The sequence below is a fragment of the Enhydra lutris genome, unplaced genomic scaffold (assembly GCF_002288905.1).
Source record: "Enhydra lutris kenyoni isolate GAN:26980312 unplaced genomic scaffold, ASM228890v2 scaffoldscaffold68, whole genome shotgun sequence".
In the NCBI taxonomy this organism is placed as follows: Eukaryota; Metazoa; Chordata; class Mammalia; order Carnivora; family Mustelidae; genus Enhydra; species Enhydra lutris.
The window spans coordinates 12,852,471-12,878,960 of record NW_019154152.1 but is presented as its reverse complement, the minus strand read 5'-3'; the positions used below and the strand labels follow the sequence as shown (position 1 = coordinate 12,878,960).

General features: G+C 48.7%; 2 protein-coding genes and 1 pseudogene across 2 annotated transcripts; all 3 read left to right on the top strand.

The window, feature by feature from the left end:
- The first annotated feature begins 797 nt into the window (after positions 1-797).
- LOC111159388 (mitochondrial uncoupling protein 3) lies at positions 798-8,028 on the top strand. The gene is made up of 6 exons (XM_022521806.1): positions 798-1,041; positions 1,511-1,721; positions 1,991-2,191; positions 3,384-3,485; positions 4,042-4,222; positions 6,733-8,028. Exons 1-6 carry the CDS (start codon positions 916-918, stop codon positions 6,845-6,847), a joined length of 936 nt encoding a protein of 311 aa, XP_022377514.1. The 5' UTR covers positions 798-915; the 3' UTR covers positions 6,848-8,028.
- Positions 8,029-10,473: 2,445 nt separating this feature from the next.
- Positions 10,474-14,317, top strand: LOC111159340 (annotated as a pseudogene).
- Positions 14,318-19,911: 5,594 nt separating this feature from the next.
- Positions 19,912-26,436, top strand: LOC111159387 (uncoupling protein 2). The gene is made up of 8 exons (XM_022521805.1): positions 19,912-20,015; positions 20,812-20,969; positions 23,285-23,509; positions 23,684-23,894; positions 24,707-24,901; positions 24,991-25,092; positions 25,426-25,606; positions 25,977-26,436. The coding sequence occupies exons 2-8, from the start codon at positions 20,913-20,915 to the stop codon at positions 26,089-26,091; spliced, it is 1,086 nt and encodes a 361-aa protein (XP_022377513.1). The 5' UTR covers positions 19,912-20,015; positions 20,812-20,912; the 3' UTR covers positions 26,092-26,436.
- The last annotated feature ends 54 nt before the right edge of the window (positions 26,437-26,490 follow it).

The following is a 26,490-nucleotide window of genomic DNA, read 5'->3' as shown; positions in this document are numbered from 1 at the left end:
CACATTCTCTTGACCCAAGATGGATCCTCCTCTGTCTGAGAAGCCCATTCTCTTCAGCTGAGAAGGGATGTCCTCAAAGGTGTGAGGGGAAAGGCCTGTCCTGAGCCAGGCAGAGCAGCTGCCACTGTCCCCAACATCAGCAGCAGGACGCTTTACAACCCCATCTCCCTGGGAGACCTGGGAGGCAGAGCAGCAGAGGAGCCCAGGACCAGGCTCCCTCCCTCCTCCAAAGCAGAGCATCAGCCCCAGGAATCCCACAGCTTTGGGAGGAAACACCTCTAGTCCTAGATTAACAATCTTTAGTGACAGAGGAGCTGGGAACGATTTCGCTTTAAGTATAGTAAGAGTATACTCCAGCAGCCTTGCAAAAAAACAAGCTTTCATCCAAGATAAACAACAGTTGAGGTGAGTCACGAGGCACAATCATATTGTTGATTTGGGGAAGAAGGACCTGCAGTGGACAGACTCGGTCGGCTCTCTGTACACTCCAGGGAGCAGCTTGGTGTGGGAGGAAACAGGTTGTAGGATGGAGTCGGAATGAGGTCTGGTCCCTGCCTGGGCCTCAGTTTCCTCCTCTAAAGGATGAAGATCCACCTGGTTAGTGGAAAAAGGAGGGGGTAGGAGAGGGCCGCAAGAAAAACGGAATGGGAAAGTGAGCTGTTCTTATAAGCCAAATCCAGACAGCTAAACATAGCAAAGCCCAGGCTTTTCTCTAACTAAAGCTTCTCCCAGTGCTGAAAGGAGCCTGGGGACAGGTCTGGATGGCCCAAGTTCCATCTGCCTCCTCTGGCCTGTCTCTGGCAGCCTCCTCCCTGCACTAAAGCTCAGGACTGCAAAGCGGCCTCTCTCCTTGGACCTCTCTCCTCTCTTCTCTCTCCTGGGCCCCGGAGGGACCAGGCAGAACCTTCTGGGACCATGGTTGGACTAAAGCCTTCAGAGGTACCTCCCACCACAGCTGTGAAATTCCTGGGGGCAGGCACAGCAGCCTGTTTTGCTGATCTCCTCACCTTTCCACTGGACACAGCCAAGGTTCGCCTGCAGGTAAGTACTTTTTGGCAAGGGTCGTTGCTCAGATCAAAGGCAGGACTGAGTTCTCCACTCCAGCACCTCTAGCGTGTGCCAGCCTGCTCGTCCTCAAAGAACCCTGCTTACAATCCTGCGCCACCATCGTCCGAGACAAAAAAATCGTAGGTCCTTGGGCCCTTCCTGGCCTCACCTGACTTCGTAAACCATGGAGTGTGAAGGAAAAGTAACTGTGTGACCTTGGGCAAACCACTGACCACTTGTTGTGGGGAAAACAATCTGCCCTCCATGTGCTCTGAGGGCTGAGCACCACACCACGGGTCACAGTTTAGGAACAATGCGGCTAGGGGCACACACCTTGTTTTCACGAGGATGTGGCGGCTCCAATCGTGCTCGCGCTCGAGAACCAGCCCCGGGCAGGCCCCTCTGCACACGGCCCCATCCACCCCGCTCCCAGCTCCTCACCCTCTGCTGGGCCGTTCCTCAGATCCAGGGGGAGAAGCAGGCGACCCAGGCAGCCCAGAGACCCCAGTACCGCGGCGTACTGGGCACCATCCTGACCATGGTGCGCACCGAGGGCCCCCGCAGCCCCTACAACGGGCTGGTCGCCGGCCTGCAGCGCCAGATGAGCTTCGCCTCCATCCGCATCGGCCTTTACGACTCTGTCAAGCAGTTCTACACCCCCAAGGGATCCGACCGTGAGTGCCTGGCATCCCAGAGACACGGAGGGGGTAGGCAGAAGCAGGCTCTAGGCTAGCGGGTCAGGGATGCAGGTGGTGCGGACTCAGAGGCAGGGCTGGGCCGCTGAAGGCTGGAGACAGTCACGAGGAGACAGAGCCACAGTAGAGACCCCGAGCCTGGGAGAAGAGGCAGGCATCAGGCAGGGGCAGCCCCACAGAGAAGAGCGTCCAGCCCGGAGGAGCACTGGCTGGCCGAACGCCGACCCCCTCTCTCTCCTCCTCTCCAGACTCGAGCATCACTACCCGGATTTTGGCAGGTTGCACCACTGGGGCCATGGCGGTATCATGTGCCCAGCCCACGGATGTGGTGAAGGTCCGGTTTCAGGCCAGCATACACCTTGGGGCCGGGAGCAACAGGAAATACAGTGGGACAATGGACGCCTACAGGACCATCGCCAGGGAGGAAGGGCTCAGGGGCCTATGGAAAGGTAGGTCTGGACTCCAGGCTCAGAGGGCCCAGGGTAGAGCATGCCTTACCCTGAGTTAGGGCGGAGAACCGAGCAAGGAGGGAACTCCCAGCATGGTATAGTCCGGTGATCCTGCAAGAACATCCCAACCAAAACTCTCACACTGACCTGCCACAGTGCCCGAGTTCAATTCAATTTGGCAACCCTTCAGCATGTGCAGGTTGCTGTGAGGGAGACATAAAGGAATGGAAGATACCTTCCCTACCCTCATGGCTCTCGCAGACGGAGAGGGAGGAGACATGTCAAGGAGCAGCCATTCCACAGGGTAGGACGTGCAAAGGTCACATAGAGGTACACAGCCAGAGGCAAGGGAGGCCGTGCAGACTCCAAGGTCGGGGGGGAAGGCGACACGGAAGCTGGGCCTCAAGGCTCAGTGGGCTCTAGGTGTGTGGAGATGGAAGGGGAGGGCTTCCCCAGCAAAGTTCTCTCAGGGGTAATGACTATAGACATAGGACCGTAGGACTACAGGACTCAGAGAAGAAACAGAGGCCAGTGGAGGAGGCAGCTGTGAGTTGTCGGGTGCAAGGAGATTCAATGAGGAGGGGGTTTCCTCAAGAGTAAGGCTTCCGGGGTCCCTATGTGTCCCCGTGGAGGCCACCGTGACAAATGCTGGAATCTCTCCCACATGTGGACCAAGGATCACACCAATCCTTGCAGAAGAGAGAGTGACCCAGTGAAGGTTAAGCACAGGACCCCTGGGTCACAGCTTGATTTGCTCTGCACTCTCCCCAAGTCCAGCCCTCATCTGTGATATCAGTGGCTGGGTCTTGATGCTCTCCTAGGGCCTCCCAGTGCTACTTCCTGTCACTGCTCCAAGAGTCTTGGAGCTCTTGGAAAGAAGAAAGGCTTCCTTGCCTGACTTTAGCCGGGTCTCAGGGAGGCATATTTTAATTTTGATAGATATTACAGATTATTCTCCAAAGTGTGGCTCAGACAAACATAAGAGGACCTCTCTGTTTCCTGTCTCTGAGGTGGACACGGATAACCTAAGAGTTAGCCCCAGAGAGGAAAGTGTGGAATCCGCTCAGATGAAGCGGGCTCCTCTGAGACCCCTGGAATGCAGCATTCTGCCCCCAAACCGGAGCCCAGGACCTTGCAACCAGGGAGTCTGCGTCTCGTTTTCACTCATCAGCCCCCATCCCATCCTTCACAGGAACTTTCCCCAACATCACAAGGAATGCCATCGTCAACTGTGCTGAGATGGTGACCTATGACATCATCAAGGAGAAGCTGCTAGACTATCATCTGCTCACGGGTGAGGCCCTGGGCTCCAGGGAGCTGCCCTCCCACAGCAGGGAGGAAACCTGGAATTCCACAGAGTGGGTACCACTCAGAGGTGACTGGGTGTTAGAAGGAGCAGAGAGGGGAGCAGTGCCCAGTAAAAATGCCCAGTATAGGAGTGCCTCTTAACTTGCTAGATGGGGTGCTGCCCAATTCATGAATCACTTAATAATGCCAATTAGAGCTTTAAAAAAAAATGCCCCGCCATCATTGTGATGAGTGGGAAAGAAGCCTGGACAGGGAGGCCAGAGCCCTGGGTTCCAGCCCAGCACTTCCCACCGTGCACCTTGAAGCAAGGGTCACCTTCTCCGACTTCGTTTTCCTTTAATGAGATCGCTGGGCTGCAGAGCCATCCCGCGGTGGGACAGCTCTGTTCTATTTTGTGAGTCCTATGAGAGCTTTAAAAAGCACTGTCCTTACACTCAGGAGTTTCCAGTTTAGTAAAGGACAAATGACGACACACGGGGAACAGAAAGGCAGCGCTTTGCCTTCCCACAGCTCCATACTTGCTCCTCCCTTCCCCGCTGCAGACAATTTCCCCTGCCACTTCATCTCTGCCTTTGGAGCCGGCTTCTGTGCCACAGTGGTGGCCTCCCCAGTGGATGTGGTGAAGACCCGGTACATGAACTCACCCCCAGGCCAATACCGCAGCCCCCTGGACTGCATGCTGAAGATGGTGGCCCACGAGGGCCCCACAGCCTTCTATAAAGGGTGAGTCTCCCCCTCCTGCCTCCAGCACCCCCTCCCAGGGAACCTGGGCTTGTTTCCTTCCCTTCTTTCTTTCCTTCCTTCCATTCTTCTTTCTTTCCTTCCTCCACATATAATGTGCCTACCACGGGTCCACTTGGAGACATGGTGGTGAACAGCACAGATGTAAACACCACAAAGGACAAATATAAAGAACTACAGAAGTTAAAAAAAAAAAAAAAAAGCGGACCAAATCTGATCTGGAGAGTCAGGGGAGGCTGAGAAAAAGAATTTTAGGCATAGGTCAAAGTGTTGACTATCCCCAAACTTACAGGGTAAGGGAGGAAGGAAAGGTGGTCGGTCGTCCTGAGACTTGCCTCCAGTCCACTGTCATGACTGTGGATCAGCACGGATGGCAGCCGAAATGCCCAGCCACGTCACATTTTTTTGCTTCTGGGTCTGCTTTTACCATTCCTTCTTAATGGAATGCCTTTCCCGCCTCATGCACATGCGTCAGAACTAGTTCAAAGGCCACCTCCTCCCCAGTATTCTCCAGTAGGAATCTTTCCTCCTCCCTGTGAACTTCACCAATACATCCTTGATTCCACTGTTTAGGGTACTTACCACCTCCTACCTTGTGTTATAGGATTTGTAAAGTTAAAATAGTCCCCATGCTGGGTCACAAGCTCCTCAAAGCCAGAACTGGAGGCTTATCCGTCTTTCACGTCCCTAGCCAAGAGCCAGCGCTCAATAATGTAGGTTGTGAACAACCACCATGACCACTAAGGCACTTTACACAGTGCAAAGCACTTTACACAGATTATCTCAACAACCCCTGAATTGGATGGTCTTCTCCACATTTACTGAGGAAGAAATGGAGACTCAGGAAGGTCAAGTGACTTACCCAAGATCCCAGACTTACAATGCCAGAGCCATGGCTCTAAGCCAGATCATCAGATGCCACTCCCCGTGTTGTCATCTGTCCTATTGCCAGGCTCTTGGCTTGGCCCTCACCCCTCCCACCACTGATGCCTTCAGCAGATAGTTTTCTGGTGCCCCATGCTAAATGGGACCCAACATGCAATCAGGTCCTCAACCCTGTAAGTGACATATAAAACTCCTTCTGTTGCCAGGCTGTTCTTTCCCTGTAAGTGCTTCTCTCATTACAATCAGCAGCAGCCACCGCCTGTCTCAGTTTATTCTTTCACTTGGAAAACAATTTACTGAGCATCTCCTGTGTGCCAGGCCCTGTGCTTGCCTCAAAGAGCAGCAGACACAGGCGACATTAATGGAGCATTTACGGAGACTGGGCCCTGTACTGTATGCTGTGCATTAACTCATTTAGTCCTTCACAACAACTATATGAGGTAAATGCTGTTATGTTCCTCATTTTACAGATGAGGACACTGAGGCTTAGAAAGATTAAGTAACCTGTCCTAGGTCATGAAGCTAGAAACTGAGAGAGCTAAGGTCTGAGCCCAGCTTGGACTCTGGAGTTCACCTTCATTGCCCCAGTGCTATTCTCCCTGGGGAGGCTAGGCTGAGGCATCTGGAGAGACCTTGGTATGAGTCTGTGGGGCCCAAGCCTAGTCCTGCAGAGCCAAGAGCAACCAGCCAGGCAAGGAGGACAGTAGGGGACATTCCCAGGCAGAAGGAGCAGCTCAGACAAGGGCACAGGAAGCAAGTCTGGCAGGAGAGGATAGGACCAGGAGGGGATTAGCAGACAGAGAGGCTGAAGAGGGAGCAGGTCAGGTCCCAGGCTCCTCCCTGAGTCTGTGAAGCTGAGGTGGAGACTGGCTCCCAGCTGTGTTATCACAGGACAGGCAGGCTCTCTGGAGATTATAAAGCTGGTGTCACCCAGTCTTCACCCTCTGGTGTGCCAGCTTCTAGGTGCCCTGGTAGGGCCTCCGCAGGGATGGCCTCTCAGCATGTAAATGATTGCAGAAATACCCAGCAGCAGGGTGGAGTGAGATAGTTTTAGCTGAGCTCCTTAACTGCTCTGGGCTTCAGTTCCTTTTTTTTTTTTAAGATTTACTTATTTGGGAGGGAGAGAGAACACACACACACAAGCGCGGGGTAGGGGTAGAGAGAGGGGAGAGAGAGAGAGAGAGAATCCCGAGCAGAGTCCCCACTGACCACGGAGCCTGACAAGGGGCTCCATCCCACAACCCTGGGACCAAGACTGGATCCAAAACCAAGAGTCAAACGCTTAACCAGTTGAGCCACCCAGACACGCCTGGGCCTCAGTTTCTAAAAAAGAAACGCGGCAACCATCATAGCTTCCTTATAGACTTGTGGGAATTAACTGCTTAAAACAGAACCTGGTTCAAAATGTGTTTTCTTTCCTTTCTTGACTCCTGCTTCTGCCTAAATTCCTTCAGCAGAGGAGAAAAGCCTGAACAGACTCAGAGAATGTTTGTGACTAACAGAGTCCTAGGTCCTTTGGCACTAATGCCGTGAATGCGGGGAGCACCGGACATCCATGTAGGGTACTTAGTCCACGCCCCCTGATGTTCTGGTTGTTCTCTCATCAGATTTACACCATCATTTTTGCGTTTGGGAACCTGGAATGTGGTGATGTTCGTGACCTATGAGCAGCTGAAACGGGCCTTGATGAAAGTCCAGATCCTACGGGAATCTCCATTCTGAATAAAGCAGGGCCACTTAGTACTGAATTGGAACAAGAACCAGTGGGTCCCACACAAACCCACACATGTTTACACAACTGGTTTACTTGCTGCTGAGTCAAGAAATAGAAGCAGAGAAAGGATTCTGGTCTTCAGTGCTTTGTCTTAAGAACACATTTGTTTTGTACGGACAAGTTGGAAATTAAATTATATTAATTTGGGGGACCCATGATGTTGGATGCCTAACATTTAGGCAAGAGAAAATAAACCAAAACATCCATTTGGATAAAACAAAAGTCTGCAAACCTATGTTCTGTAAAAAAAAAAAAAAAAATCTAATGAGATGATGAATTGTAAACAGAAAAGACTGCAAGCATGAGACAGCAGTGGCACAGGACGCCTGGAAATCAGCTAAAGAGTGTGGAGGTATGCTACCGAAACAACACAGCTGTGACTGTAGCCTTTGGTTAACCGTGGATCATCAGCCATATGTGTAATGTGCCTGCCACTTAGAAGCCACTGGGATTCTAGAAAATAGGAGACCAAAAAAAAAAAAAGGAGAGAGAGAGAATGAGAAAACCTGGAACCTGTGCCAAAAGAACACTGCTGGGCCAGCATGAGGCTGAGATTCGTAACTGTTCCCTGATGACGCTGCAGAATCAAGAGGGCAGACCTCATCTTCTTTCCCGTAAAATGGGAGTAATAAGCCCTTCCCTCCTCTCTCACCAGGGATGTTATGAGGATCAGGTGACAGGGTGGACACGAAAGCACTTTATAAAAGCGGAAGCTCTGATATTTACAAGTTCTTGGAAAAGATATTCTCAGGACAGTAAAGAACTGCCAGGGAAGTTTGTAAGGTTGAAAGGTTGTCTAGAGGTTAGACCAAAGGAGCCAGGGGCTGGGGGGCCAGGGGTGACAGAATGGTGTGCACTCATGGAAGGCCCACTCCCACACAGCCCTGGCTTCCCAGCAGGACCGTAAGACCTCTGAAGGGTGCCGGGCTTGCAGAAAAAGAGGTAGATGTCAGGCTGACAGCCTAAAGTAGCAGGGCTCAGAGTTCTTTGCGAAATTATTATAATTCAATAAAGGGTGTGGGAATGAGAACAGCTATGTCTTTTTTGCCTTCTCTTTCTTGGACAGAATGTCCCTTTCTCACCAGGTTTCCTGTTTGCCAGCACTGGGCCTTTGTGACATTAATAACAGTACTGGGTTCAAATGTCCCCTCCCCTCATCTTACCAGAAACCTAACCACCAGGAATCCTAATACCTCACTGTCCTAGCAGAGAAGTAGAAATAACAATCCCCCACCTTTGCAGAAGTGCTCAGCAACGTCATCTCTCCCTCCCCACTCTGACACTGCTGCATCCCAGGAGGGGAAAAGCAAATGTCCACTTACCTTTAGCACTTTCCTAAATTTATTTATTTATTTATTTATTTATTTTTAAAGATTTTATTTATTTATTTGACAGACAGAGATCACAAGTAGACAGAGAGGCAGGCAGAGAGAGAGAAGGAAGCAGGCTCCCTGCTGAGCAGAGAGCCCAATGTGGGACTCGATCCCAGGACCCTGAGATCATGACCTGAGCCGAAGGCAGCGGCTTAACCCACTGAGCCACCCAGGCGCCCAGCACTTTCCTAAATTTAAATTATAATTTGAGATTATCAACATGTATAAACTGGAAAGTTCAAATAAAAGCAAAAAAAAAAAAAAGAAAGATTATTTCTATTTAATATCTGGTTTGATTTTCAAATAAAACCCATATTTAAGGGATGCCTGGGTGGCTCAGTTGGTTAAGCAGCTGCCTTCGGCTCAGGTCATGATCCCAGCGTCCTGGGATCGAGTCCCACATCGGGCTCCTTGCTCGTCAGGGAACCTGCTTCTCCCTCTGCCTCTGCCTGCCATTCTGTCTGCCTGTGCTCGCTCTCTCCCTCTCTCTCTCTGACAAATAAATAAATAAAATCTTTAAAAAAAAAAAAAAAACAACCCATATTTAAAATTTTCTCTTTCTTTTGACTTGACTGGCATGTACAAATCATTCTTAAACTCCTGGTCTCAGTTTGTAAATTCCTAGGGCCAGGAACTATGTCTTCCATGAGGTACTATGTAACAATATGTATTTTTTAAAAATTTATATATTTATTTCAGAAAGAGAGAGAGCATGAGCAGGGAGAGGGGGCCGGGCAGAGGGAGAGACGGAATCCTCAAGCAGACTCCCAGCTGAGTGAGGAGGCTGATGCAGGGCTCAATCCCAGGACCCTGAGATCATAACCTGAGCCAAAGTCAAGAGTTGGCCGCTTAACCAACTGATCCACCCAGGTGCCCTCCCCATAGCAATGTTAACACATCCTCCACCCAAAACAAACTATCTGGATAATGATACCAAAAGAGAGAAAGGATCAATTCTACCAAGAGTTATTTTGATTGGGAGCAGCACCTTAGTGACCTCTGAGTCCAGACTTTTGAAGAAAGGAAAACCAGGGGTGCCTTGGTGGCTCAGTATTTAGGCATCTGCTAAGGTCCGCTAAGACGTCTAGCTCAGGTCATGGGATCAAGTCCCACATCAAGTTCTGCATTGGGCTCCCCGCTTGGTGGGGAGCCTACTTCTCCCTCTCTGCTTCTCCCTCTCCCTCTCCACTACTCCCTCTCCCCCTACTGCTCCCCCTGCTTGTGTTCTCCCACTCTATGTCAAATAAACAAATAAAATCTTCAAAAAAGTAAGAAAGGAAGGAAGAAGGAAAGAGAAAGGAAAAAGAAAGGAAAGAAAGCCCAGATTGGTGGGAAGTCTTCTACAGTTTCCTGGGCAAAATATTAGCTCTCTTTCCCCACTTTTTAAAGGCAGAAGTTGAACCAAATGAACTAAAGCTCTAAAGTTCAGTGATTCTAAGAACTGAAACAGCATGCAAGAAGAACTAAAGTAAGAACTAAACCACAGCATGCAAGCCCTTCCTAGTTCTATCCCCAATTTCTGCCACAAGGAAGTCAGGGATGAGATCTTGTAAAATGGTCAGGTCACCAGCTGAGGCCCCACAGGGAAGTTGGCGTCTTAGCTCTGCGCACCCATCCCCCACAACACACTCACAGACACTTACTCCATCAAGTCATTAAGAGGAAATGTGCTCTGGGGTTCCTAAGTAGCTCACATGTTCTCACTCTTTAAAAAGAAAGAAAGAAAGAAAGAAAGAAAGAAAGAAAGAAAGAAAGAAAAAAGTTTACTTTAAAAATGCACTTGGGGTGCCTGGGTGGCTCAGGCGGTTGGGTGTCTGCCTTTGGCTCGGGTCATGATCCCGGGGTCCTGGGATCGAGCCCTGCATCGGGGTCTTTGCTTGGCGGGGAGCCTGCTTCTCCGTCTCCCTGTGCCAGCTGCTCCCCCTGCTTGTGCTCTCTCACGCTCTGTCAAATAAATAAAATCTTTAAAAAAATTTTGTTTTAATTTAAAAAATAAATAAATAAATATGCACTTAATTTGAAAAAGGGATCACTGGTGATCTCCAAGAAACATGTGTGCCTGTGTAACTATGTGTGCAGGGTATCTGTATGTATGTGTGAGTGTGTGTGTATATGCAGGGATGATGAGAGGAGCTGGCCAGGTGAAGATCTGAGGAAGTGTTCCAGGATAAGGAAACAAGCAGCCCACAGGCCCTACGGGAATGAGCTTGACGTGTTCAGAGAACAGAAAGAAGGCTGTGTGTGGCTGGCATAAAGTGAATGAGATGAATGTGAGATCATTCCTTTATTCATGCATCAAATATGTAAGAGCTGGGGCGCCTGGGTGGCTCAGTGGGTTAAGCCGCTGCCTTCGGCTCAGGTCATGATCCCAGGTCCTGGGTTCAAGCCCCACATCGGGCTTTCTGCTCAACAGGGAGCCTGCTTCCTCCTCTCTCTCTGCCTGCCTCTCTGCCTACTTGTGATTTCTCTCTGTCAAATAAATAAATAAAAAATCTTTAAAAAAAAAAATATGTAAGAGCTGTGCCAGAGGCTGAGAAGTCAGAGAACAGCCAATTGTCTGGAAAGTGTGGCAGAGAAAGGAAGGAGGGGGGAAAGCCACTGTAGAAGGGGTGGGAAAGTCCTGAGGGTTTCTTTCCATTTACATACACAGAGTAGAAGAAAGGAAAGATTGAAGATAAGGGAAATAGATTGCAGAAACAAGATCCTGGAGAAAACAGAAGAGGACAGAATAATGGGGTAAGGTGGTAGGGATCACTCTGGAATGGATATGGGAACGCCAGAAATAAAACAGCCATAAAAGCAAACATTTTGAAATGCAGAGAAGCAAAATGAAAGCATTCTCCAGTCTTCCCATCAAAATTTCAGGAATGGTTATATAGGAAAGTCGGTTAGGGACTAGAGAGTTATTTATAAAAAAGATATTAAAAGCTCTTTCTTTCTCCCTTAAAATATAATTTAATGAACAAACTGGGTCCTCTGGTACACCCCTGGCACCGTTCTCTGTTCTCTGCCACGCTGAGCTGTCTGGAGCCCTCACCATCGGGAATTCCAAAATGTAAGGCACCAGGCCCCTAGTGGGCTCCCCCCAGCTGTCTCGGGGCTCTCACACCATAAACATGGAGGTCCACATAAAGCACATCACCCACAGAGCAAGCTACTAGCCAATATGTGACAGGGTCTTTAAAATTCACAGAGAAAATATGCCAAGTAGATAGTCCTCTACATACCCACCATCAGCTATGATATGGAAATATAAACATGTCAAGAAAGATGACTGCAAATACTTTGAGGACCTATTATACTCTAGATTTTTTCAGGCTTTACCTTCACCATTTATTGGATATTGTGGGTCTGAAGATAATAATATTTTTGTATCATGCTGAGGTTACAGAGGACATTTTGAAAAAGAGAAAAGTTTTGCTTCATTGTCCAATGTTATTAGAGCTGACTGTCTACGGTTTCTTGGCATTAAAAGACAGTAGTACATTGATATTATGAATCAGTATAGATCAAATTTTTTCTTTTTGAAATTTGGAGGAATGATCACCTACCAATAAAGCCAGTAGAAAATCCCACAGAGACATGGTAGGAAGTGTAAACTGGTCAGATCACAAAAATGATGTAAAAATATGCATCTTGCCTGAGAAATACACTATAGTTCAGATCGTTGATTCAGGTCAGTCCTTAACTCTCTGGATCACTAGATTATAATGTGGTGCATAGTTTATGTAATAAAGGATTTATTTATTTGAACCTATCAATCTCTGATGACAATTTCATTTTTTTTAAGATTTTATTAATTTATTTGAGAGAGAGAGATCTCAAGTAGGCAGAGAGGCAGGCAGAGAGAGAGGAGGAAGCAGGCTGCCAGTTGAGCAGAGAGCCCAATGTGGGGCTCGCTCCGATGACCCTGAGATCATGACCTGAGTCGAAGGGAGAGGCTTAACCCACTGAGCCACCCAGGTGCCCTGACAATTTCATTCTCTTGAAGGTTCTGTAATGAACTGAGTGCAAGATGACTAGTAATTACTTTGGAACTATAGTTCTTTCAATAAATAAGCATATTAATGCTGCCGAGCTTGCAAATGTCCTCGAGATACACTTATCATTGGTTATGAATGATGTGTCCAAGTACAGCTGATTGGGCCAACTTTGTGCATAAGAAGAGACAAGTAAGAAACCGGGATCAACTTCATTATCATGGTGGACTGTACCTTCTGTAAACAAATATAAAAGTAGTTTACATCCACAAAAGATATTCTTACCAGGGCAGGTGGAGAAAGTAGGAGTCCTGAACAAGAAGCTTTGTCAGCTCTGATACTGAAACTAGATCCAGCTGACACAGCCTGTCCAAGCAGTGCGGGTCTCTCCCCAGGATACAAAAAGATACTGCTAATATTTGAATCCACTATTACCTTTTTTTTTTTTTTTTAAGATTTTTATTAATTTATTTGACAGAGAGAGATCACAAGTAGACGGAGAGGCAGGCAGAGAGAGAGAGAGAGAGGGAAGCAGGCTCCCCGCTGAGCAGAGAGCCCGATGCGGGACTCGATCCCAGGACCCTGAGATCATGTCCTGAGCCGAAGGCAGCGGCTTAACCCACTGAGCCACCCAGGCGCCCCCCACTATTACCTTTTTAATGAGGGAAATCTTTCACCAAAAGTTAGCAAACTCTCACATGAGTCTCTGGACAGCTTCCTTACAGAATCAGAAAAGATTCAAAATACTTGGGAAGGACAAGCGCAGACTACAGAGATATCTTGATCCGGCACTTAGAGAAACAAATACTGTCTGTGCTTTGTAATGATAACCCGATTATGTTTTTCTTCTGAATCTCTTACACTGTAAAGCCTTCTTGATTTGAACCCTACGACTTGCAGCAGACTTCTAAACAAAAATTACAAATTGCTTGTTTCCATGGCTCCTCTCACTAACGGATCCAGCCCATTGGCAGGAGGACAGCTCAGCATTTTAGACCCATTATCCAGAAGTCACCACCCAGAAGTCCCCATTTTTTATTACTGTCCAAAGGTGTAAGACTTCAAAAACAGTCAGACATAATTCATGGTCATTATTAGGCACTAATAATGTCTTGGAGTCATAAACCTGAAGTAAGAGGCACCTGGGTGGCTCAGTGGGTTAAAGCCTCTGCCTCCAGCTCAGGTCATGATCTCGGGGTCCTGGGATTGAGCCCTACATCGGGCTCTCTGCTCAGCGGGGAGCCTGCTTCCCCCTCTCTCTCTGCCTGCCTCTCTGCCTACTTGTGATCTATCAAATAAATAAATAAAATCTTTAAAAAATAATAATAAACCTGAAGTAATTCCTACTTCACACATATTCACTCATATTTGAATGATGGGATGAGAGAAATTTTTCCCATTTGATAAAACAACTACAAGGAGAGGCGTGAGTCATAAAGCATTGCAAATATTCGGAACAGAATGAGTTTGCAGGGATTTCTGTGGTTATGTCACCATGCTCTACACTTCTAAACAACCTACAAACAGAAAACTTGGTGATGTTTCTGAGAAAAAAAGGAGAACCTGATATAACTTCCGGCTCAGAGCAAATGAACGTACAGAATCATTTGAAACAGTCAAAGAGGAAGCAACTACAGATTCAACAACAAAACAGAGCTCTGATGTTGCCACAACAGAAGCTGATTAGTTTCCCCTTGAGCTGTGCTTTAAAATTCCTGGTTAGCTCTGAATTAAATGAGAACGTTTGTAGGAAACCTGCTACACACAAACTTTGCAGAGAAAAAAGCCTTCAAAAACCCCATTCAGAATAAACCACTCCATTCCGTTCAGAGAAAATTCTGTCTACACGTCCTTAATTTTTCATTCATTCCAGGAAAGAGATTTAACGCTGGATATTCACACTGAAGCCAGTTTTTCAAGTTTGCTTTACCATTTTATGCTGGTATGGAAGTCCCACTTCCTGCAAATAATGCAATATTTAAGACATGAAATCTTATCAATCTTAAGAGAATGGAATAGAGGGTCACCCTCCTCAGTCCTCACTGCTAATCTTCACTTGCGGTAATTTGATAACAACATGTGTTATTCACACTTGGTGTTTTTTTTCTTTCTTAAAGCTAGCTTTATAGTGACGGTCACTAAAAAGCATCCTGCTGGTATGGTGTTAACTTATCACTTAAATGATGTTCAAAGTGTGTTGTGGTATAGTTTGGGAAACATTTAATATTGTTTGGCATCTTGCTGATTATAGCACATCCTAATGCAACAAAGAGCTGCTTTATTCTTTTTAATATTTTATTTATTTGACAGAGAGAAAGAGCACAAGCAGGGGGAGTGGCAGGCAGAGGGGGAGGGAAAAGCAGGCTCCCCGCTGAACAGAGAGCACAATTCAGGGCTCATCCCAGGACCCTGAAATCATGACCCGAGCTGAAGCCAGGTGCCTAACTGACTGAGCCACCCAGATGCCCCAAACACTATATTTGTAATGTTGAATTAGAAAAACACTGTTAAGAGTTAAAAGATGCATCTTTAAAGAAGTTAAAAGAGATATCTTTAGTCAGCAATAAAAAGGAATTAAGTACTGATACATACTACAACATAGATGAACGCTGAAAACAGAATGCTAAGTAAAGGAAGCCAGACACAAAGGACCACATACGGTATGCTTCTACTTACATGAAAAGTCCGAATAGGTAACTCTATAGAGGGAGAAAGTAGGGCTGGGAAAGATGGAGGTTATTGGGGCATAATAGGTAAAGGGTAAGGAGAGGCTGGGTGTTTTGAGATGATTAAAATGTTCTAAAATTGGTTGTGGTGACAGTTGCACAACTCTATACTAAAAACTGTTGACTTTCTCTCTAAATGGATGAACTGCAGAGTATATTAATTATATTTCAATAAAGCTGGTACCAGAAAAAAAAAAAAAAGGAAAAAAAAACAAAATGGAAATTGGACCTGTTAACATCCTTTCAAGGACTGCTTGTTGGACTTTGAATGAATTCTAAATGGGTTAAAAAAATTTTTTTTCCCAAAACTTCTCATAAGATGTCAGTGAATCTTTATAGTCTGAGTTAAGACCTTAAAAAACAAGGTTAAATTATATACAACTATGCTGATTTGCATATCTTCAACAAGATTCAATTCATATACATAAGTTAAAGATATCTACTAGAATTCTTAATGTCTTGGGACACCTGGGTGGCTCAGTAGTTGAGCATCTGCCTTTGGCTCAGGTCATGATCCCAGGGTCCTGGGTTCGAGCCCTACCTCAGGCTCCCTGCTCAGTGGGAAGCCTGCTTCTCCCATTCCCCCTGCTTATGTTCCCTCTCTTGCTGTGTCTCTCTCTATCAAAATAAATAAAATCTTAAAAAAAAAAAAAAGAATTCTTTTTTTTTTTTTTTGAAGGAGAGAGAGCGAGCACAGGCAGACAGAATGGCAGGCAGAGGCAGAGGGAGAAGCAGGCTCCCTGCCAAGCAAGGAGCCCGATGTGGGACTCAATCCCAGGACACCGGGATCATGACCTGAGCCGAAGGCAGCTGCTTAACCAACTGAGCCACCCAGGCATCCCCCCAAAAAAAAGAATTCTTAATGCCTTATCAAACTTCTCAATACTGCATGTTTATTGTTTTATACTCTTTCTACTCTAAATACCAAGAAGTATTTTCATAAGAAGAGTTAAATCTCTTCCATTAGCTCCAAAAGCATAGGTAACAAAATATAAAATTAGACAAGATCTAGGTTTGATAAAGTAACGCATAAAATCACCATTACAATGTTCATAGTGACGGCTTATAAATGTTAGCAGTGATCATAAAGTTTGTCCTTAGATCAACTCAAGATAAAAAATACAGTGTTGACTGCTAGAAAGTCTTTGTTTAAAAAAAAAAAAAGAAAGAAAAAAGAACCTAGCGTCAATTAAAAAAAAAAGATTTATTTGAGAGAGAGCTTTCAAGTGGAGGAAGGGGCAGAGGAAGAGAGGAGAGAGAGAGAGAAGCAAACTCCCCACTAAGTGGGGGAACCTGATGGCAGGGGAGGTGGCTGTCATCCCACGACCTGAGCCAAATCGGGAGTTGGATGTCCAACCTACTGAGCCACCCAGGTGCCCCTCAATTTTTTTTTAAAGCAGCTCTTTGTTGGTGCTTGGGTGGCTCAGTCGGTTAGGCACCTGGCTTCAGCTTGGTTCATTATCTCAGGGTCCTAGCATCAAACCCCACTGTTGGGCTCTCTGCTCAGCGGGGAGCCTGCTTCTCCCTTCCCCTCTGCCTGCCACTCCCCCTGCCTGTGCTCTTTCTCTCTGTCAAATAAATAAAATATTAAAAAGAATAAAGCAGCTCTTTTTTGCATTAGGATGTGCTATAATCAGCAAGATGCCAAACAATATTAAATGTTTCCCAAACTATACCACAACACACTTTGAACATCATTTAAGTGATAAGTTACACCACACCAGCAGGATGCTTTTTAGTGACCGTCACTATAAAGCTAGCCTTTTTTTTTTTTTTAAGATTTTATTTATTTATTTGACAGAGAGAGATCACAAGTAGACAGAGAGGCAGGCAGAGAGAGGGAGGGAAGCAGGCTCCCTGCCGAGCAGAGAGCCCGATGTGGGACTCCATCCCAGGACCCCGAGATCATGACCCGAGCCGAAGGCAGCGGCTTAAACCACTGAGCCACCCAGGCGCCCCTAAAGCTAGCTTTAAGAAAGAAAAAAATAACAGGGAGCCTGTTTCTCCCTCTCCCTCTACCATACCCCTACCCACCCACAATGCCCCCACTCTACTTTCTCTCTCTCATGCTCACTTTCTCAAATAAATACAAAAAATTTTTAATAAAAATAAATAAAATCTTTTAAAAAATGCAATCAGATCATTTTGTGTTTATTTTCAGGGGTTAACATAGCCAACCTACTCAATATTTTAAAATTAACAGAGACACTTGAAGTGTCTAATATTTAACATTTTCTCATGTTGATTTTAATAACCTAATGTTTTCAATTTTCTATGGCATTCTTTTTTTTTTTTTTTTTAAAGATTTTGTTTATTTGACAGAGATCACAAGTAGGCAGAGAGACAGGCGAGGGGCGGGGGCGGGAAGCAGTCTCCCTGCTGAGCAGAGAGCCTGATGCAGGGCTGGATCCCAGGACCCTGAGATCATGACCTGAGCCGAAAGCAGAGGTTTAACCCACTGAGCCACCCAGACGCTCCTGTATTTAAAATTTTTAAGTTCCAAAACTGTAAATACAGTAGACTATTTTCTGGTATGATTATCAACATTATAAACTTTGTCAGCTTAATTATTGGCACATATATTTACAACTAAACTGGGGTATATATATATATATATATATATATATATATTCAATGAAACAGATGTGAAACAAGTTTTTAAAATGCACTGACCTGTATGCATACATTCTCTAATCTGTCTACAAGATCTCTAACGACTCAGACAATAGGCTTGCTAAAAGTCCAGGGGTCTATAGCATTACTCTAATCTGCCTGGCTCCAGCCAAAATAAAAGAGCATTTGGGGGTTTTGTTGTTTATTTTTTTGTTTTCAAACTCTTGTGTTGAGAGAATTTTTTTTTTAAGATTTTATTTATTAAAAAAAAAGAAAAAGATTTTATTTATTGACAGAGATCACAAGTAGGCAGAGAGGCAGGCAGAGAGAGAGAGAGGCTCCCTGCTGAGCAGAGAGCCTGATGCAGGGCTGGATCCCATGATCCTGAGATCATGACCTGAGCGGAAGGCAAAGGCTTAACCCACTGAACCACCCAGGCGCCCCTAGAGAATTTAACAGGATTTGTTCTTAAGGGATCCACACAGGGTCCTGGGAATCTCTAATTTTCTTTTTAAGTGTTCATACATGATCCTTTTAACAGCCCTTGAATTTTGACAGGAATGATTAAACATTTCATGGGTATGCAGTCTTTGGAACTCAGATTCTTCCCTGTTTGGGCAGTCAGGGTGACACTCTCATCTTCAGGCCTTTAGATGCATCCTGTTCTGTCTCCTCAAGTTTAGCAGTTTCACCACCAGTCACAGGACATCCTGGGAATCATTTCGTCACAGCAACAGACAGAAGCTTGTGCAAAAAGCTAGACCAGCTAGTGGATGGGAGCCTCCACAGGGCCAGAAAAAATTCTCTGGCTTGACTTCTCAGTTTCCACTTTTGTTTTCTGCTTCTGCCAGGACCATGTGCTCCGTGTTTTTCTTTCCTGCTATAATTATCTAGGCCCATTCCAATTATTCTCAGCTGACAATTTCTGCTTGTGGACAATTCAGAAAACAAACGCATGGAATCTGATAAACTAGGGTTTAAGTCGCGGCTCACCACTTCCTAGTTGTGTGACATTAGGTAGGTGATTTAACCCCTTTGGGACTCTTTCCTCATCTGTAAAATTTAGGTTAATATCAGCTTCACAGGATTATGCTAAGTATTCACACTGAACGTGGACCTGGTAATTGTAGTCAGCAAATGTTCATCTCCCCCCATCCTCCCATTACGCTTTTCCACGCATCTTCAACAGCAGCCCAAAAGGCACGCACTGAACCTCTAGTCGCCCCTTGGGAGTGTTGTGATAATAAAAATATAGGAAATAGCTTCCTGCTCTCGAGAATTTTACAATCTAGTCAGTAGAACCGCTTCCACTACCTCAGAACAGTCCTGAGGCTGAAAGATGAGAACACGAAGAAAGGGACAGAGAGGCGTACTAGGGCGAAGAAGAGTCCTATCTCCTTCTACTCCCCAAACGTCATATTTGTTCCAGCCACAGGACCCAACTGCTGGTTTTTTACATTCCTGTCGCCCCTAGAAGACCGCCAGCCCCCTGAAGGCGAGCCAGGTTCAGCTCATCTAAATCAATTTTTCTTCTGAGGGCTGGGCGAGCAGCAGGCCCGGGCCCTGTTCCGCCTTCGCACTCGCGCGGCGCCGGCCCGAGGACTCGGCCGCAAGTGGGGGCGGGAGCGTCACGCTCGGGCCCGCGTCCCACCCAGGGAGGAAAATCCCTCGGGTCCCCAGGGCAAAGCAGGGGTGCGGCGGGACACAGCGGGAAGCCCGGCCACGCCGCGCGGCCGTTGGCGGTTAACCGCCACCGGCCGGTGCAGCCAGGATTGGCTCCTTCCGCGGGCAACGCGGCGGCTTTAACCAATCGCCAGCGGTCGGGAGGCCCCGCCCAGCCAGAGCGGCGGGAGATGAGCGTCCTGTTTGCATGGTCTGGGGGTCGCGGACTAGGCGGGTGAAGCAGGGAGTCCTCTCCACCCGACCCTCTGGGGGCGCTGTTAGAAAGAGCCCTGGCGGGGTGCCGGGATAGAGAGGCTTGTGTGACCCTGGACAGGCTCTGCTCCTTTCCAGGCGTCAGCCTTGCCATTCTCAGCAGGAGGTTGGCGGACCGCGGGGGAGGGGGGGTATGAGGCGGAGCGACGGAGTGACCCTGCGGGCGCACGAACGCGTAGACGCGGGAATCCGCCTGCACGGCATGAGAGTGGAGGAAGACGCGCAGAGAACCTTGGGCGTGACTGCTCTTGCAGAAAGGCGGGGGCTAGAAGGTCACCTCCCCCGACCCCCGCCAGAGCCCACAGGCCCGGCTGCGCAGGCCCCGCCCCGCAGGCCCCGCCCCCCAGGCCGAAACCGCCCAGCAGGCCCCGGGGACCCCCACTGCAAGCTCGCCAGCGGCGCTCTAGGACCGAGTACCGTCTGCTCTCCCTCCACGCGCTCGCCGCCCGCAAACAGAGCCGTCGGAACTCGTGTTCTCCCTGTTGCCGGGTGAGCCTGGGCCCCGCCCGCCCCAGCGCTGCGCCCGCTACACCTGCCGCAAGCCCGCAACCCGGCGACGCGGATCCGCGCCCTTCCCTCTCTTTAACTTCCCTCCTCTTCTCCCAGCCTATCTTGTATTTTTCCTCTCTGGCCTCATTTTCCTTATCTCTCTTCTTTCACTCTTTTTCTCTCTCCCTTTTGTTCTTACCGCTCAGGTTCAGTTGCCTGTAACTTCCTCCTCTTTCGCTCTCCGCTCAGCCTGGATGCCCAGCCCCGGCTTGGTTGGGGGGCCTTCTACGCGTCCACGATGATCTGAATGGCCTTCCCCTCCCGAGGAAGAGGAGGTTTTGAGTTTTTGAGTAGGGCCTGCCCCCAGCCCTTCTATCCTCCTCACAGACCGCACCTGGGGTCTAGTCGACTGTCAAGAGAGGCTTCGACCTATCATGACCTTTTTACAACAGTACCGTTCGTCAGAGTCTGCTGTGTCGGGGAGTACTTCTACAGAGAGTGCCACTAAAGCAGAAATCTCGAAGGCAGTAAATGCGTGATACCAAGCAGACTGAGGAGGGGGTACTCCTGGGTTCATCCCCCCCACACACACAGTTGAGCCTCGGACTGTGGGCTTCCGCTCAGGTCAGGATCTGGGGATGTGGGTTCCAGCTGGTACTGAGCTCTATGCTCAGCAGCGAGCGGGCTTGAGGTTTTCTCCCTCCCTCTACCCCTCCCCCCAGGCACATGATCTCTCTCTCTCTCTCTCTCTCTCTCTCTAAAATAAATAAACTCTCTTCTTTGCCCTCATCCACAGGACACATAGTATGTCTATTAGGTGTTTCGTCTCCCAGCCATTTTCTATGGAAAACCAAGGGGATCGGGCCATGATAGCCACTGGCAGCTTTGAAGAATGGGATGCCTTTAGAGAAGCTTGATCTTCAGAGGCCTCAGCGTGAGACCATACAAAGCCGGGTAAGAGTCCAGTCTGAGGGAGGGGTCCCCTGCTGCCTACAGCCACAGCCTTTTGGCCTGGGGGCGGGAGTCTGTAGAATATTAGCAAAAATAACTACCGCCCCCCCACACCAGTGAAGTTGCTCTTCAGAGTTCACAAAGCACTTTCATATATTCCTGCTCTCATTCTGTCCTTTAAGCTGACCTTGACAAGCCAGGGATGGTGGTCCCCCATATTTACAAAGGAAGAAATTGAAGCCTAGATGGGATAGTTATTAGCCCTTGGTCATCCTGGAAGTCTGCAGCAGAGCTAGGACAGACTCTTTCCAGGCTTGAGTATTACACTTCTTAGCAGGGTCTTTACCACCAATGACCCCATACTCACGCCTCTGAAGGACCTGAGCAAACCCACAGCAACGTTTGAAATGGCAAGTGAGCCTCTGTGCACCTGTCTTTGAGATGGTCGGGGGCTGGGTCTTATTCTTCTCTGGCCTTCACAGCACTGCAGCCTAGCTCAGGGTCGGGACACGATTGACCCCAGAGAAGGGACATGGTTTGCCTGAACCTTCTCAGAACTGTCAAATTGTCATGAGAGAACTCGGGTGTTAGACTTCCTTACAAAAGCCCTACCTATGCTGGGGCTGAGAAAACAGTGGGAGAGGAATGTTCTGGACACCAGCACAAAGCAAATTGCATAAGCTTTGGAGTCTATACACGTGGCTCTGGCTAAGCTCCCAACTCTGTGACATGGAAGTAAGGCAGCCACCTCACAGGGCTGCTCTGAGGAGTGAGCTAACAGTGCTCCCGCCGTTGAGGTGGGGAAGGTATGGAACACGTTCTGGGGGATAGTTAGGTCAGGCAGGGAACGTGGGGCATCTGAAGCACCTTCATCAACCCGTTCTGCCGTATGACTCCCAATCTTCACTGAGCCTCATGTGGCCAGGTTACAGGGAAACTCAAATAAGACCAGGTCTGAGCTGTAGGAGCTCTGGGTAGAGCTGAGTGGTAAGGAGCCTCTGGATTTTACTGTTTGCCCCAGCTACCTGGAGTGAGCAGCCCAGGAGGAAGCAGCTGTTTGCTTCCATGGGTCTTTGTGTACTCAACGGACTCCAACCACATCCTCCTCCTGCTGGCCAGCATTTCGCTCATGGCCCTAGTGACAAGGGCGGCCAATCAGGCTGGGCTCAGAGCAGCTGCTCCTGAAGTCAGAGAAGTGAGCTCAGTGAAGAGAGAAGCAGGTCACCCTCCCCCACTGGGCCTCTGGGCTCACTTCCTCCCCAGCTCATGGGGGCAGCAGAGAAGGCTGTTGTTCCAACTTTGAGAACAAAATGGAGTGTTTGGTTTCCTGTTTCACTCTTGATAGCTCTGACCTGCACGTCCCCAAGCCTGCCCCTCCTGTGAAGATGGTGGATCCCCTGTGTTGAAGGAGAGGAAACTGGCCAGAGAAGGAGCTGGTTTTCCCTGCATCACACAGTAGTCCAGGGGGAGAGAGTCCAGGGCCTGTGTACCTGCTCTCAGCCCTGAGAGTTGCCCAGGATCCTTCAAGGCCCAGCTAAATATCACCTTTTCCGATCACACACTCTTCCTTACCTCTCTCCTGATAGAGTTAGTTGTTCCCTCCCCATTCTGAGAGTATGTCCTGCAGGCCCCAAATGCAGCTTGAGTTACCTGCCCATCCCCTGTGCCAGACAGTAAGGCCCCTTTGGGGTGACCTTGTCTCTTGTCTCTCAGTAAACCAATGCCCAACAAAACAATCTTGAAAGAATGACTCTAGAGAGCCCCAGTGGTGCAGGCTTGGGAAGAGAATGAGAATAATGGGCTGGGAAAAGGTTGAACTGGTCTGGCCGTTCTTTTTTTTTTTTCCTAGACTTAGGCAGTCACAGACCTGTAGGAACCTCTCCTGCTTAAGAAATCCAGGGCATAAGCCTGTGAGTTTGTGCCTGTCAGGTCTTGGTCTGACTGCAACATTTTCCCCACTTCTGCCTGTCTTCCAGACCTGCGGAAGCAGGAATGTGGGCATCACCAGTGAGCTCTCTGCACCCAGCAGACAGAAAGCTGGGGCATTGACTCAGAGGCACTGACTTATCCCACTAAGATAGCCGGGAGCCGGACTCTCCCTGTAAGTCCGGGAAAAGGAGGGGCCGCTTCACAAAATGTGTTCTCCCCAAGCAGGAATTGCTTCTCCAGCCCCAATATGACTATAGCTCCAGAGCTCACGAGGTTGCTCTGGTTCTTGCTTAGGGACGTGGTACTGTCAGGGAAGGTAGGGGTGGGGTAGTGAGCAGGGAAGGACTGGGCATACTGCTGCTAATGGGACTTCTCTCTCCTTGGCTTAGATTCCGGCAGAGTTCCTCTGTCTCGTCTCGTTGCTGCCTGAAAGTGTTCCGTTCGCCACTCTTTTTCCATCTCCTGGGAGGTATCGGGATATCAGCATTATGGTTGGGTTCAAGGCTACAGATGTACCCCCTACTGCCACGGTGAAGTTCCTGGGGGCTGGCACAGCTGCCTGCATTGCAGATCTCATCACCTTTCCTCTGGACACTGCGAAAGTCCGGCTGCAGGTGAGGGGATAAAGCCTGGGGTTCCTGATATTGTCTGGTCTGCTCTGCCCCAAGATACAGACTCCGTAAGGGCTAGAGAAATGTTTAGAACTGTAAACTTTGGAGCATAGGGATGGCAGGAGATGGAGAGCGCAACCTGCCTTATCCATATAACCACCCACCTTGACCTTGCAGATCCAAGGACAGAGGCAGGGGCCAGTGCGGGCTGCAGCCAGCGCCCAGTACCGTGGCGTGCTGGGCACCATTCTGACCATGGTGCGCACCGAGGGCCCCCGCAGCCTCTACAGTGGGCTGGTCGCCGGCCTACAGCGCCAAATGAGCTTTGCCTCCGTCCGCATCGGCCTCTACGACTCCGTCAAGCAGTTCTACACCAAGGGTTCTGAGCGTGAGTGTGGGACTGGACCATATGCCCCTTGGCCTTTTCTTCGTTGTGATGATTGATCCATCAAATCATCCTTGATTGATGATTTGCTGCATAGCCCCTTTAGGCTTCCAGATCATTAGGCTAGTCAGAGGAACTGAGAACTGGAAGGGACCTTGATTCTCCTAATGATTCCTGAACACCTGGGCTGTGCTAAGCTCTGTGCAGGGCATCACCCCAGGACAGTCCTCACAAGTGCTCTGAGAATAGATGGCATCATCTCCAGATGAAAAAACTTAAGTCTTGCTGGGTGGAAAGGACTTGGCCAAGAGCACACAATGGGGAACCAGAAAAACACAGCCAGGACTTTTGCCTCCAAGGCCACTCTTACATTTCATCTCAGGAAGCCTTGCCCACCCTCCATTTTACACATGTGGAAACTGAGAACCCAGATCAAAAGGTTGGCTTTTCCCAAGATTACAGGGCAGAGAGAAATAGATCTGGCATGAAATCCCAAGTCTTACAGGTCCCAGGCCTTGAGAAGGCCACTTCTCTCTGAGCCTTGATTTTCACATTTGTCAAATGGAAAGGATTGTGATTTCTCAGGGCATGTACTCTCTTGAGCTAAGTCTCACTTTGTCCTACTCCTTGCTGTGACCCTGTGCATAGCAAGTAATAGACCTCCACAGTGTTACTTTTCTTTGATGCAGAGTTTTTCGAACAAGAGCTTATCTGAATCCTATTCCCAAAAGGCCAGAGATGAGGTGGTTTTGGTGAGGAGAGGTGGAAAGTGAGTCCAACCCCCCCAGGCACTGACCCCCACAGTTCTCCCACAGATGCCGGCATAGGGAGCCGCCTCCTGGCAGGCAGCACAACAGGTGCCTTGGCTGTGGCTGTGGCCCAGCCCACAGATGTAGTAAAGGTCCGGTTCCAGGCTCAGGCCCGGGCTGGAAGTGGCCGGAGATACCAAAGCACTGTTGATGCCTACAAGACCATCGCCCGAGAGGAAGGGTTCCGAGGACTCTGGAAAGGTTTGTGTCCTTGTATCAGGTGTTTCTTCTTCCCCATCCTCCTTCTCCCCTAGTCTCTGGTCTCACATTGGTACTCTTTCCTCCTGTAGGGACTTCTCCCAATGTTGCTCGTAATGCCATTGTCAACTGTGCTGAGCTGGTGACCTACGATCTCATCAAGGATGCCCTCCTGAAGGCCAACCTCATGACAGGTGAGTTAGAGTAATTGGTGTTAGGTCTCGCCTTTCCTACCATCTGGGAGCAGATGTGGAAGTCTGGTTGCCTGAGGACTACATCTTCTCATCCTGCTTCCCCTATGCTTGTGGAATGAGTTTAGATTTACCATATTGAAGCCTGCTGGGATGTAGCTCCCACTTTGCACACTGAGGCACTGAGGCAAAAGGACTCTTAGGTCATCAGGAGAAGTCCCAGCTGGAGTGTCTCTCTCTAAAACCATCAGACCCCTAAGCTACTTTAATAATCCCTTTCCTTCTGGAATGATGGGGTGAGGGGTCCTGACCACCTCTCCCGCTCCTCCCTGGCAGATGACCTCCCTTGCCACTTCACTTCCGCCTTCGGGGCGGGCTTCTGCACCACTGTCATCGCCTCCCCTGTCGATGTGGTCAAGACGAGATACATGAACTCTGCCCTGGGCCAGTACAGCAGCGCTGGCCACTGTGCCCTCACCATGCTCCAGAAGGAGGGTCCACGAGCCTTCTACAAAGGGTGAGCCTTTGATCCGTCCCACCCAATTCGAAGCTTCCTGGCTGCCCATACCTACACACAGATGGGAGAGAACCACCTGCAACCAGGTGTCAAGCTCTTCTGATCCTGGTCCTGGTATTTCACCAGCGTTTTCTCATGCTCTTAACTACTTCCAGAGTTGTCATCCCTACTTTGTCGGTACTAAAATGGAGACTCCCGGGGGATTCTTGGCTCACAGCCACACAGCTGTGGGCCTGTGTTCCCTGAGCACTCTCAACCTCCTTGGGGGCAGAGCAGCTGGGTTGGATTGGATACCATGGGTGAGTGGGAGGTGGAGTGCCCTCAGGAGTCACCAGATTACCCTCTGTGACCTGTGTTTTCTCTCTTCTAGGTTCATGCCCTCCTTTCTCCGTTTGGGTTCCTGGAACGTGGTGATGTTTGTCACCTATGAGCAGCTCAAACGGGCCCTCATGGCTACCCGCACTTCCCGGGAGGCTCCCTTTTGAGCGTCTCCTGCTGCTGAGCCCACCACCTCTAGCTTTGGCTTTGGCTTTGGCTCAGCTCTAGCCAGGCCGTGCTTCCCTTCCCTCTCTCCTCACCGCTTCCTTCCACTCCCTTTCCCACCACCTCCCTTTCCTCTCCCCACATTCTCACCCTTCTTCCCTACCTCATCTCCCCATCGCCTCTCAGTCCCAGTAGAGTTGACCCCAGCTGACACTGTAAGAGGCCTGGCACCAGCCAGGATCCCAAGCCTTCAGTTGCTTGAAAAGTTAAGCCCAGCTCTTTGTTCTGCCCCCAAGCCCAGCCCAGCCAGCATGTTACCCATAAAACAGGTTCAACCTTGGTGTCTCTTCCCTCTCTCATAGCTCTTTTTTTTTTTTTTTTAAGATTTTATTTATTTATTT

Coding starts and splice junctions, on each gene's coding strand:
- LOC111159388 (XM_022521806.1), top strand. CDS start 916: ATGGTTGGACTAAAGCCTTCAGAGGTACCTCCCACCACAGCTGTGAAA. Junction 2,192..3,383: donor GCTCAGGGGCCTATGGAAAG/GTAGGTCTGGAC, acceptor CATCCTTCACAG/GAACTTTCCCCAACATCACA. Junction 4,223..6,732: donor CCCACAGCCTTCTATAAAGG/GTGAGTCTCCCC, acceptor TTCTCTCATCAG/ATTTACACCATCATTTTTGC.
- LOC111159387 (XM_022521805.1), top strand. CDS start 20,913: ATGCCTTTAGAGAAGCTTGATCTTCAGAGGCCTCAGCGTGAGACCATA. Junction 20,970..23,284: donor GTGAGACCATACAAAGCCGG/GTAAGAGTCCAG, acceptor TCCTTGGCTTAG/ATTCCGGCAGAGTTCCTCTG. Junction 25,607..25,976: donor CCACGAGCCTTCTACAAAGG/GTGAGCCTTTGA, acceptor TCTCTCTTCTAG/GTTCATGCCCTCCTTTCTCC.